This window comes from Rhipicephalus microplus, chromosome X (genome assembly GCF_043290135.1).
Source record: "Rhipicephalus microplus isolate Deutch F79 chromosome X, USDA_Rmic, whole genome shotgun sequence".
In the NCBI taxonomy this organism is placed as follows: Eukaryota; Metazoa; Arthropoda; class Arachnida; order Ixodida; family Ixodidae; genus Rhipicephalus; species Rhipicephalus microplus.
This window is the reverse complement of record NC_134710.1, coordinates 293,901,027-293,914,821: the sequence shown is the minus strand read 5'-3', so window position 1 is coordinate 293,914,821 and position 13,795 is coordinate 293,901,027. Positions and strand designations below refer to the sequence as shown.

Below are 13,795 nucleotides of genomic sequence, written 5' to 3'. Positions count from 1 at the left end.
ATAGAGATTTACAAAGCTTTAGAATGTAAAGCTGCAGCTTAAGCGTACCCGCACGATGTCTCCAATAACGTAGCTCGAGCTTCGCGGCATGAGCATCGCTTCCTTTTTATAATCTCTGAAATTCTGAGCTCTTGATCTTTAGCCGGGCAGTTCGAATGATCAGCAGGGTGAGCACCTTGGCAAAGACAGCATCGTTCATTTTGCGAGGAACAAGTTTTCGGGTCATGCTCTTTTCCGTATTTGTGGCATCGAGGAAACAATCGGCACCCCTTAACGGTATGGCCATGTTGCCAGAACTGGATGCATTCAAGTGAGCGGGGAGCGAGAGCCTCAACTCTGTAAATTAAGGCCATGCCTTAATGTGTGTTGGCCTGCTTATGCCTGCAAATGTTACAATGATCGACTATGTGGGGACTTTCTCTTTTTTTCACGACTTGTGAGCATCGGTACTCTGATCTCGCCCCTGCAGCTGAAAACATTTATGAGACATCTGAGACGCACAGACTTGAATCTACACCACGAACTAGGCCTTTCACGCAAGCGAGATGAGCTGGAATAAATGGGCTCACTGGGTGAGAAGCAAAGGCGGTGCACTTTAAAAGATCAAAATTGCAGGCCTGGTCCGGAGAACCGCACAGAAGGCCACCCCTCCCTAACTGCCGGACATCGGTGATATTCTGGTAGAGTGGGGTCGCCTTGCTCAGCTCCTCCTGAATAACCTTCGGATTCTTTACATGGATTAGTCCCCCATTGATCGGTACTAGCGTAACAAGAACGCTATGGATACCACTGCGCAAAAAGGCCTCTATGGGCATGCCTTAGTTTGAAGAGAGGACGTCCAGAGGAAAGACTTCTGGCCAGGAGAGGAAAGATACATTAGGTACTCACTGTGCAATCAGGTCGGAGAGTTGAGAGACCTCACGTAATTGGCAGCCTTGTGCTCCATGTTGAGCTAGTCGGCTTGCGGTTTCGTAGCTGTTCCTAGGCTCGCGCGTGCTCCGTGACTGCATTCATGCCGTATCTCCAGTTTATTAAAGTCGTTTTCGCCTTATCGCCGCCTTGTCTACGTTGCCGAGCCCTCACATTTAGCGCAGTCGTCGACAAACCAATGCGAGGAAACCGGAGCCACTCGTCCATTTCGTGGGAGTTGGTGTTTTTTTTGCTAGCTGCCCGCCTCATCGCCTTTGCCTGCACTAAGCATTTTTCGATCTTGCCCACCCGTCCATCGACCGCAATGCCACTTATAAACTGGAATGAGGCCAGTGTAGAAGACCTTCAAGGGTTCACAACGGGCTCTATTTGCCATGAACTTTCGTACCGTTATCTGAAGATGACTGGCTCGAAGGATGAAATGATTGAATGCTTGCTTCATGACGTAGCCCACAACCATCGACAATCTGGTGGGTCCGACTGGACAGATGAGCAGTCGTTTTCAAGTACGAAAGTGCTGAGTGACTTACTGCAACCGTTTTTGACGTTGTCAGAGCGGCCGACGGCTCCAGTCCAAGTTACTACGTTGCCCAACCTGTAGGCCTCGCTGCCGACCATTAGTGGTCATGGTAGCATTTCAGCACACCAATGTGTTGAAGAACTCGAGCGTACTCAAGGCTTAGTGTCATGGAAACCAGGTACTCTCCTTGCTGTAGCGCTTGGTAAGCTCCGTGGCACTGCTGCAGATTGGAAAAGTGTGGCAGGAAAGCAGCTGGACACGTGGGAGAATTAAAAAAGCTGCGTTTGAAAAGCAGTTTGGAGACAAACTTACGCTTTTGCAGTGGTAGCACATAGTCATCAGACGCGCCCAGTCACCCAGTGAGAGCCTCATTGACTACTCTTTGGCGAAAATGCGCGCAATTTCAAGATGTTCGGTCCAATTACAGATTTTCAGCGCATTAAATATGTCTTACAGGGTGTGCGCGACGCACACTTGGCAATGACCATCGCTGCACAACGACCACCAACTGTGAGCGCTTTTTTTGCCATTGCCACCCAACTCGACCGAACTATAGAGCATGCCTTTGCTTTTCCAAGTGAGCCGCCCATCACAGCCGGAACATTAATGTCACCAGCGCCTCCCGTGCCTGTGCAGCAGATTAGTATTATGAATGACAGATCTTCTTCACTAATCAATCTTGCTCAGTCACCAGTTTTGTGTAGAATTTTGTCGTTACCCTTGCATCAACAAGACACTAGTTATCTTGCAATTAGTTCCCGAAATGGCACACCTGCTTATTGCCTCAGGGATGATATAAGCAAAGCCACATGTTACAAGTGTCACCAACCGGGCCATCTTGCATCGAAGTGCCCCGCTACCCAGCCAGCAAACAAGTCCCCCCCCCCCCCTGGCGTGCCTTCAACCTTCAGAATCATTCGAAGGAGGTCTTGTGCCGTGCGCTGTGATTAGAGCAGACATTCCACTTATCGGCACTGTAGAGGCATTTCCAGACAGTAGTTGGAAGCACACCATACTACCGCGAGATGTCATCGGATCTGCCAACCTGCTACAATGGACCAAACCACCCATATCTGTTGTAAGTGGCGGTACCATCATGTCAGCTGGTACATTTTTTACTCTTCTCGCTGTGGGCCCTAATTCAGCAATACTTGAAGTTCTCATTCTGGCTAGAAACCCCTTGCCTTTAGTCCTCGGATAGGACTCGTTTGAGGCCACCCGCGCTGAGCTCCTTGTCCGACCGCCTCATCCAATAGAAATACACCATCCTGGCACAGGTATTGTCATGCGATGCCAGGAAAAAATACTACCACGGATGTCCAATACTGTTGTGGTGCTCAAAAGCTCTACGCCTTTTTTTTACACAGGCGACGTCTTCTACAGCCTGTTTCCTGTTTTGGCCGTTGCCGACAAATCCCAGCCCACATGGTTATTTCTCGAATCAAATTAAGCGTTACCTAAGGTGATGCTACATGAACCAAACACGGCACAACTTCACTCGAATGATACGACGTTGGAATTGCCATAGCCGCAGCCACGTGATGCCCATGCAAGTCCCCCAATACAACAAGAAGACACTGCAGTTCAACACGTATTGCACCAGCATGTAAGTGTCCTTGCCACTGATAACAACGATTTGGGGCTTTACAAAGGTACTGACCACTCCACTGCATTTTTGCCAGATATATTATCATACATACGTCACCTGCATAGATCCAGCAAGGAAGATGACGATTTCATTCAAAGCCAATGTCAAGAGCTTCATGCTAAGGACTCAAGCGTCAATAGGGGCGGCTGGACCCTAAGCATTGCCAGAGAGTTAACCAGCCACTGCAAGCCAACGAATTGAAAACGGAGACACAAAAGGAAGCCAATAGAAGCATGCACTCAGCTGCACTAAAACGTGTCTGTTTTCTGGAGGAGCCCCGACGGCAACTCAGCTGTAATATTGAGGCTCTCAGAGATAAGAGACCAGTAAGTGGTGAGCGCAAGGCCAAGAAACAAGCCACCAAGCCAGCTGCAAAGCCAACCCAAAATAAGTGACCCTAGCTGAGTCAAGGAGGCCTAGCCCCTGTGTGCTACATGAAAGAGGAAAAGACATCACAGGAGGCAGCTGCTTCTGCCATGACAGCTGTGCGGAAGAAGCGGAAATGTCACTGGGCTATGGACAAGAAAGAAAAGATTAAGGTCAGAGGTGCCCATATTTTTGCTGAAGACTTCGCTGAAACGGTGCGAGAAGAGGCAGCAGACCAGCGCAAAGTGTGGAATTCATGCACTAGGCAAGTGGAACAACGTCAGTTGTTCCGCTTGTTCAGTGCATAAATTCCAGCAGAAACGCTAGCAGAAACTTCGGGAAAGCATTAGGACACGCAGAAAGCCCAAGCCTCAGACAAACATGAAGAGTTTCAAGAAGGAGGACCAAACTGTTTCAAGATTCTGGGAAGATATTGGTGTTTTGGTTGCTGCTACACTATGAGACATGAAAAAAAAAACAGTGTCGGGTGTGATCTCAAAAGCCCATCGACCATTTAAAAAAAGAGGGGTCGTATGTGCAACCTCACGTAATCTGGCAGCCCTGTGCTCCATGTTGAGCTCGTCGGGACGCGGTTTTGTAGCTTTTCCTCGGCGCGCGCGTGCTCTATGACTACATTGATGCCGTAGCTCCGTTGTATTAAAGTCGTTTTTGCTTTATCGCCGCCTTGTCTACGTTGCTGAGCCCTCACAGAGTAGAGAAAAAAAAATTGAACAACTACAAAACACTGCCGCGCGACACACGACCGACACCCCACGGAGAGGTCTTCCCAAATCACCGAGTACTAGAAGACGGACTCGGCGGATGCTTGACGTGGCGACCTCGCTGACGAGCCGGGAGCCACCCTCATCCTCCTTTTCTTCCTTGCTTTTATTTTTTTTTGTCCTGTACCTTTTTCGGTTTCGGTTTCGCTTCACTTTACTTTCACTGGCAACACAAAGCTTTAGTCCTACAGCTGTGCCCATAATGTCCTCTATTCATCACAATACTGTATGCCCGTGTGCTCAGATTTGGGTGCACGTTGAAGAACACTAGGTGGTCGAAATTTCTGCAGCCCTCTACCACGGCATCTTTCATAATCATATGGTGGTTTGGGGACGTTGAACCACACATATCAATCATCGCTGGAGAAACCTAGTTGTCTCTCTGCACATTTTCATGCACTGACAAGGTGTCTGAAGCTAACGTAGCCATGTTGAATGCAGATGCAAAACACCCACGTACTAACACGTTTACTGACAGACGTACGGACACATACCCCCCTCCCTGTAAAAAGTTCTGGTTATTCCTTTATTTCACATGTCTAAATTAACGCGGGTATTAGGGGCTGCAATCTACATTTAGAGCCAACACCCTGACTCCACTGCAAAAGTATTAATATTCTCAATGATATGTACTCCCTGTCTGTCTCTTTGTAGTTTGGTTGGTCACAATTTAAGAATAAATACTTTGAAGCAGGTGTCATTTATTTGTTTCAAGTCCCTCTTTTTTGAGTTATCACTGGCTGAATACAATAATTTTCAAATTGTTTTCTAGAGTAATTAGCTTTGATTTATCAAAATCGGACTATTTGGAGGACAGTATACTTCTATTTCTCTATCTTGTACTTGAGAAAGTAATCAAGAAGTATTTAGGTAATCAAGGCCAAGCTTTAAAGTTCCGTGATTGTCCAGTGCCTACTTTAAAAAATTCTGCATAGCTTGAAAACATGCACCTAATCTCTCCCTCGCTTGTCCTCACACAGTTTTATTGGCACAGTATTTCTCGTTTAGTTTGATGTCTCACATTTCCGCGCAGAGATAGATAAAAGAAAGGCAAGACACGTAGTAAATAAACACGTATCACAACAGGGCAACAACGAATTCCTTAGTGGTACTCTGTATGATAAAGTGAGCATCCTTCATGATTTCTAAAAACACTACTCATTCACTCCACACCCACAATGTCCACGTAGCCTTCATAGCTGACTAAAGTCCATTGCGCACACCTTACAATTTATAGTCAGTTCAAACATAAGGACTATATAAGAAAATGCCTCAGAACGTCATAAAGTATTATGCTTTTAATTTTGATGCTATTTTTACCTTAACGGAGTGTATTCACCGCCAGGTTAGTATGAATATAACCCCCTGTTTGTTTCGTACACATGTGCTGTACAAAAAAGTACTTGATGGAGAAGTTGCATGCACTGCCCATGTCAAGTTGAAAAACATACAAGAGGTGTTTCACGGCCCGTAAGAGTGTCATGATCGCACAAAATCTTTAATAAATTGATGAACGACACTGTCAACAGAGCTGATAGAAATGGGCCTGCTAACTACAACCATTCACTACCTCATTGTCATTAACATTTTCAGCCTATTTATGTTTGCTGCAGGATGATGGGCTCTCCCAATAATTTACTGTTTATCCTGTTCTGTGTGAACTTTAACCATTTTATGCCTACAAACTTATTGATTTATTCACTCTATCTATCTCTATTCTTCCATTGCGTCTTCAATCCTTCGGAAAGTATTTTGTTGCCATTACTGTCTATCGGGTTGACAGCCCTATGCATTACGTGACCCGCTCAGGTTCCTTTCTTTCGCTGTATGCTGCAGTAGTTGCCTACAGTCCTTTTCCGCTTTAGTGTGATTCAGGAAACCGCATGTGTCCTCAAATGTCTCGTCGAGCTACTTACTGGACACACGAAAGTTTTTATGATCAGAAGTGTGTTATCAATTTCGCACACACAACCACACACGCACACACAAACCCTCATAAGAATAAACAAAAAACACATGCCATATGATCGCCTCTACTAAGAGAGAATTATTGAGAAAAATCTCTGCGCTGAAATTTGTAGAATCTGCTCGTGCGCGCGTGTGCTACACTCCTGTACTGGCTTCATTTTTCTGGATGTTGAGCACAACTTCTGGCGGTAACCTTAGCGGGCAGAGGACAAATAATGTAAGGTTATATTATACCTCTGCTATTCTTCACTATAAAAATCCAGGAAAATGTGAAAGATAGGCTGAAACAAAAGGCATCTAGGGAATATGCACCTGTATTCCAAATGACTAAGAAGGTTGCCATCGCACATGGACTGTCGAGATGGTGTATTATTACAGAAAATTCAGGAAAACGGCACGTACACAATTAAAACATTACTACGAAGGTCGCCGCAGATTACGGGATTGAATCCCAGCTGCAGCTACTGCATTTTTGGTGGAGGCGAAAACGCTGTTGTTCTGTGTGTTCAGATATTGGGGCACGTTGAAGAACCCCAGGTGGTCGAAATTTCCGGAGCCCTCCACTACGGCACCTCTCCTAATCATATGATGGTTTTGGGACGTTAAACCCCACATATCAATCAATCAACAACGAAGATTGTTGGCATCTATCGTTCAGTCATGGCGTTAGACAAAACTAACTCGTGTGGCACATTTGTGCAACACGTGTGCAGCGTGCGTACCGACATTAACACCATCAGAACTTGATGAAGTACCGCGGATATCTGCACGATAACTCATTGCATCTGTGAAAACCAAGTTTTCTTGTGAAAAATTCCAAGCTCAGGAATCACACAATGGTGTATATAGGCGCGGGATCCGCTTGCATACGGGATGCGCGACGCCGTTAAATGCACGTTCCAACTTAGGTTCCTCTTTACTTCGATTGCTGGTGTGAGAAACAAGTGCGCTGACCGGCGTTCGCGGTGCTATTAACATTTGAGCGGATAGCCTTATTGTGTTCGCAATGACATCAGCTATTATTGTCGTCTTGCCTTGCACTGTTACTCCTCTGAATACTTTCAAGTTCACCCCAGAGTAACAACACGCGCAGTTTTCGAAAGCCCGTAGATAAGAGACCTTGCATAATCTTTATGCTGCGTAACCTGCATCGTACCTCATATGCTCTATAATTACTCGAAGAAACACATTTTTTAGCAGCGTTGAAAACGTTGCAAATGAGCAAAATAAAATAAATAAATTTCTCGTAAAAATCAACCAAAATATTATGCTACAGATTTATGTTTTATGTACGATCACTTGGGTTTTACTTGTTTTATAATGCATTCTAAAACCAATTGCTGTGCTTTTGATGAGGAGAAGAAGCTGTTCCGCAAATATTTAACAAGTTTAATCTTATCTGTCATGTCTTAATGATAAGGAGGATGAAGGGGTAAGGTAGCATTTCTTGGTGATTGCGGAAATAAAACATTCCCTTCGCCTGTTTCTATAAAACTTTGCGTTGTAGAAAACCACCAAGAACTATACGAGGCCTTTCTTACACTGTGTACTCCTAGAGGCTTCACACTTTTATCTGATTAGCTCTGTCAGCATATTTCGCAGGTTTTTTTTTTCTTTCAGCAAGTAAGGAGCCTCACTATTTCACTCAAAAAATAAAAAATCGCCTCACTTGCCTAAAAAAGTGTGTAGGGAGAGCGAAAGTTTTGGTGAATCTTTATGAACTCTAATGTGTTGAAAGGACCACCCACAGAGTGGTTCTATGTGTAATGCCAGAGAAGATTTGGATTTCGACCACATAAATAATCTCTGTACATTCGTTCTTTCTCGGCTGCACACTATAGCTCACTATATCAGGCTGACATCTATTTATTTGCTGTGAATAATCTTTCGACGCGAGTGGCTGCGCTCCACCATACGTCAGCGATTTCGTGTTTAAGATCGCAGTCCACTACGGTTCCTGATGAAGAGTGAAATGACCGCATTGGACAAGAATTCGAACGCACTTCTTGATATTTTATCAAACTCTTCATGACTGTCTGTATGTTTATTATTTAAAAAGATGATGCAGATGGGTGTCATACAAGCACGGAAGGCAGTCAGTTACGTTTTTAGTACTAATTTGTAGGAGCCAAGATAGAACAACTGCGCGAATAATAGGGCCCGAGAAATGAATTTACTCAGTCTTTCAGCGCTTGCTGTAAATGCCTATTCTCTGTAAACAAGAATTTATAATTTTGCGTAGTTACGTTTTGCCATTCGCCCAATCAAACTTAAAAAGCTCTTTCCAGTAAGTGAATATGACTGTCAGCAATATACCTCTGCCCTCGTTGATCTTTGATATAAAGCTCAGTCTTTCAAGTTCAGAGCTGGCTACGTGAAGCAATGCGCCCATTAAAAAGATTGAACAAATGTTCAGAGAAACAAATGTTTATTTGTCTTCGTCATAATTTTATAAAAGGCTACGCCAGAACATGAAGCTGCCAGGAGCCTGTGATTAAGCACGTTGCAGCAGTATAGGAACTGTCAACACGTCTAGGGCTCAGTTCTTCAATTTACTTGGAGCGAATTTCTTTCAGTGGTGGTGATGGTGGTGACCAGCCTCTGGATCGCAAACTGTGGAAGCACTGTGTATTTCCGAGATTTGAGATTTCTATAAAGAAAAGGACAAAAAGAGAATGCCATCGGGCTTACTTACAACATTCGATATCCCGTCAAGCAATTCAAGTTAGCCATTCACGTCCTCTTCATGTTGTTATCACTATATTTTTACGTAATGCTAATTTGACCAAATACAATCTTCGCATTTAGTTATGATGTAACAATGTTCCGCGCGTTTATTGAATTTACGAGATGGCATGAAAAATGCAAGTATTGTGAATCAGAACCCACGAAGGTTAGCAGCATACCCTACAGAACAAACACAGTGAATGACCGAAGAATGAAGACAGCAAACTGACGTCCACCATGTGGCATAAAAATCACGCCGAAAAGACAGTAAAATAGCGGGTGATGGCTGAACCTAAAGACATAATGCAGCTGTGAGTTAGAAGAAATACAAAGAGGCTAATTCATATGCTAATTCATGCACACTTATTTCCCGTCTTTAAGCAAGCACCAACTAGGCCAGCAAAGACTCCTCTTAAAAATACAGCTGAGCCAAACACTTCATAAAAAGATAGTTTGTGGTCTTGAATTCAGTTGTCTACACTGGCTAAATTAAGCATGTCACGCATGGTGTCTTCAAAGCTATTTCAACATGCATTTATTAACTTTACACTTTCATGTAGCGCTTACTCCCTGCATACAAACACTTGGCAGCGCATATATGAGTACTCATATTCAGTCATTATAAGTACTAGCGCGCCTGGGTTCTACATTGTCAAGCTACAATCAGACATTGGCAACTAACCCAAAGACAAAAACAAAAATTTCTGCCCCCCTTCTTTTATAAAACATGCGCGCACATTTAATTAAAGATGACTTAGTGCAGCCAAAAGATCCACGCGTACTTTTAGTCCTGCGAATGATTAAAGTAAGGACTACCGCACATTCGAATTAAGTCTATGCCGTAGCAAATCGAAATGTTATTATTTAAACATATTATCATTACGTTGTAGTTGTTATAGCGGCTTGATACAACCCTTACATTGCAACCCAAGTCTTCCACTTCAGCCCTCAGTACTGGTTCTTTTACGGAAACATCACAGTAACGCTGTAAAATAAACTGGGTCATACTTACAGACATGCTTGGTATGAATACCTATGATCCTCGTACAGGCGACTCTATAAAGTAACATTATTTTTATGAAATAAACACTTACCGTAAAATGGTTCGCCATGGCAGCTTCCTATTGAACAAAAGAGAGTGAAAAGTTTTTGTAGGTTTGCGCACGCACTGCGAACATTTTACGACACGATTACACTTCCGTTGATATTTGACGGTTCACTGTTATGTCAAAGTTGAAATGGTATTTACCCAAAGATTTCACATTTTTAAACAATCGTGTAGTTTGGGAAATTCTATTTTCTCTTAGTAAACTGTACTTGTCGTTTATGGTTCTTCTACATTAACGTTAAAATATCTAGCAAGAACATTCGGTTAAGTATATTTTGCCATTCCGTGTCTCATTTTTCACCGACAATATTTACTTTATAAAAAAACACTGTAGATTCTCACTAACGCCTCTACGTTCATCTTGACGTGTGTGGTGTCTTTAGCCACGTTGCATTAGGACAACTAATACGGTTTCCTTTCTTCTTCCTTTACGCTTATTCCTTTTTCACAGACATTGGTGCTGTCGCACGTTAAAGGTAACATGCAACTTTAATAGAATGTGTTTTTATCATTAAACATGGGCAATAAGAATGGTCGTATTGAATCCTGCATGAAGAATATAATGTATATAGACTGTTGCCTGCTGTTCAGCAAATATGGGAATTTAGTCTTTGGGACTTCCTATAACCAAGAAGTTTTCAACGACTGCACGCTATTACCTGGAACCTGATGCGTTGGCTTCGCTGTTGGGTGTTAAAAAGCCCGATAAAGAAGAAGGCAAGAATGTAAATTTAAGGGCCCATTTTGTTTATTACGCCCATTATTATTGAGAACTAACAGACATTGATGCCAAGAGAAGTACATGAGATCTTATTAGAAATAATTGTAATGTAAACGTGAAGAAAAAGAAGTGTATGAAAAGATAACTTGGTACCGACAGAAAAAGAATCACTCACAAGGTCGTTTCCAACGCACAACTTCCGGATAACGCAGCTCCAGTCTTTGCAGCCGAGAGTTTTCAATGCCTTGTTAAAACTTTGGTTCGCCTGCAACATACCATCAAGGGATCAGTTTACATGGCCGCACGTTACGAGAATTTCTCAGACACACACACACGTACACATGTACACCAAAACCCACACAAGATTGTATACACATCTGACATTTAGATATTTTCAACTCACAGAAAAACAAGGCAAATGATTCACATCACCTGCAGATAGCCACCACTTCGTTTATTTTTTTTTTCGAATGACATGCATTTCCGACAGCTCTCACTGCGTACAATTAGGTAAAGTTTTTTGCCGAAACTGCAGGGTATGGTAAACAGAAGTGAACGAAAAATGTGTAAAACGATTCTCGAGCCACAAGACAAAAATACTAGAGAAGGAAAGGCGGGGAGGTTAAACAGTCCAGGATAACGAGTTTGTTATTCTAAACATGGGAACAGGATGGGGGAGATTGAAAGAGGAAGAAGGAGTGGCAATCTAATCACAAGCTTCGCTCTATGTGCGTGTAGTTCCTGTCTTACCTCTGCTGAGATATGCAGCCCAATGCACTGGAGTTCAGTTCTCAGCTGATCGTCTTGTTTCTCTGCGCAGAAGAAAACCGGGCACTTCGGTCAGTAGTATAGACAGATAAACCTTATAAGGACACGGGTGCATATTTCAAAGATCAGTGAAAATTGCTTTCTATGTTCCAGCATTGGCGCACCAAGGGAGCATGTCAACTCGAACATGCCCACCGTTGAAAACGTAAATGCTAGAAGGGCAAGTCATGAGCATAATAGAGGAGTGGCGGCAAGTGGACTCCTATACAACTTTAGAAGTCTGCGTCATTTCTTCCGCAGAGGCGAGTGCACAAAAACCTGCATCTACAAGAGCGCAGTCGAGACTGCTGTGATTGGCCGGACTGTCGGTGACTCCGCCTGCGGGCAACACTGCTGAGTGCACCAGCAGGATTAATGCTTAAGTCACATAGGTGTTCGGCTACCGCACTTCCGTCTTCTTGGCGGCGCATATCTGTACCTAAGTTCTTGTTGTATCCAAGTATAATATTTGCAATGTCGTTGAGTGCAAAACAGTGCAGGAAGTGACGTTGGAGACAGAACAGACGATCGCTTATAATCGAAGTTTAATGTAAGGTTTTCAAGAAAGCGGAGTGGGTATGAAAGCGATGTAACAGACAAAATCGTCACGTAAAAAACGTAAATTTATCATACATAATAACACCTAGTAAGAAAGCATTTTTCTTAGCCGTCAGCGCAACTACATTAACACATGTGTGGTAATTGATGAAATGCATGTATCGCGTATTTGGCTTGCCTGATGTATTTGACCATCAACAGTTCTCTGTCGTACTGCAGTCCGCCCAATGACTTTACAGTGGGTCACCAAATGGCTCCGAAATCAACGCTTATGCAATCAATCACTTTGTGAATACAAAATAGGAGGTCACGAATGTGGTACATCTAGATAAACATGACTGCCATTTTCAAAAGGGCTACAGTTACTCTTTAAAGTTTTGTGGAGGAACTGCGCAGTTACCCCTGAAAAGGGCTCTTCGCTCCTCCTCAAGACAGAATGCTTGCAAAAGGTTGCACACGGCATGGCAAAAAGGGACACTTTCCTCCTTGCGGGGTAAAGCGCCCGTTTTTCGGAGTAACTGCAAAAATGTTCGCGTCATGCGCAAATCACCCATCGGTGCCTACACAAGCTTGTTTCCTTTCAGACGGTGCCTAAGCGTGGTGTGGTGCAGTGGTTAGTGTACGCGTATGCTGGCTGAGTGGTTGTGTGTTAAAATCCCCTGTGTTTGCTGCAAATTTTTCAAAATTTATTTGTGATTGTGATGCTTGTATATTTATTGTAAATCTGATCAAATGCCAGCACGCTGTTCGAAAGGCTGGTTAAGCAAACAAAAAACCTGATTTTTTTTTTTTTGCTAACAGTTGCGCGTTTGAGAAGTAACCGCGAGAGCGTGGTTACTCCTTCGCAGTTACTCCCAAAATGGTGCAATGGGTGTGGCAAGTTAGTTACTCCTCTAAAGAAGCAACCTAGATGCCTCTTTTCCTCCTTTACTTCTTACAGTGCAGATTTCACTTTTGACGTTCAACAGCGTGAATGGTGTCGCTCTGCTGAAACATTGCAAAATTACGACATTTTACGCGGTAATGAACATTTTGGCCGTTAAATTATGTAGAAGAATGCAATCAAACAATTACGTGCACCAAGCAGCATATAAAGATGGAATATTTGAGTCGATGCACCTTGAAGCATCCTGCATACTCACTGCAGAGCTCGAGATGGTGGGCGAAGCTCACAGCGGCGAACGTTGCAAGCAGGGCACAGACCACAAAAGCCTTCATGTTTACTCTCTTGTTCTTCGCTGTATGAACACGACTGAATCGAAAAGGTTGAAAGTGGTGAGTGGTGCGGACAGTCGAAACAGCGTCCCTATTTATACTGCAAAGAACGCTGTCCAATTGCTGCTGCAACACGTGGTACCTGTTACCTACACGAGGTGCCAGACAGACGTCACGAAAACGAGCAATAACGAAGCTTTTTCTACTCTTTTGGTCAGACGTGGCGTCAGGTTTGCAAAGTGCACGTGTGACCACTGACGCTGCCAACAACAGCCCTCCGTTCTTTCTGATGCTCACGCGCAGGAAGCAGCCCTCAACGCATAAGAAAACTGCTGCCGTGTACGTGAGAAAATCAAGGACACAAACCACTCGCCACCGAAGACGCGCGCGCTGTTTCTCGCTGTTCGCAATATTCGTTGCACGACGCCGTGAAATTAACCTCGTG

At 43.8% G+C, this 13,795-nt stretch overlaps 1 protein-coding gene across 1 annotated transcript; it reads right to left on the bottom strand.

Annotated features, from left to right (window-relative positions):
* Window positions 1-8,625: 8,625 nt before the first annotated feature.
* Window positions 8,626-13,530, bottom strand: LOC119161396 (antimicrobial peptide microplusin). The gene is made up of 5 exons (XM_037413835.2): window positions 13,278-13,530; window positions 11,521-11,582; window positions 10,946-11,035; window positions 10,036-10,062; window positions 8,626-8,864 (listed from the first exon to the last, which is right to left on the bottom strand). Exons 1-5 carry the CDS (start codon window positions 13,351-13,353, stop codon window positions 8,787-8,789), a joined length of 333 nt encoding a protein of 110 aa, XP_037269732.1. The 5' UTR covers window positions 13,354-13,530; the 3' UTR covers window positions 8,626-8,786.
* Window positions 13,531-13,795: the final 265 nt, after the last annotated feature.

Coding starts and splice junctions, on each gene's coding strand:
- LOC119161396 (XM_037413835.2), bottom strand. CDS start 13,353: ATGAAGGCTTTTGTGGTCTGTGCCCTGCTTGCAACGTTCGCCGCTGTG. Junction 11,583..13,277: donor CCACCATCTCGAGCTCTGCA/GTGAGTATGCAG, acceptor TCTTCTGCGCAG/AGAAACAAGACGATCAGCTG. Junction 11,036..11,520: donor GGCTGCATATCTCAGCAGAG/GTAAGACAGGAA, acceptor GGTATGTTGCAG/GCGAACCAAAGTTTTAACAA.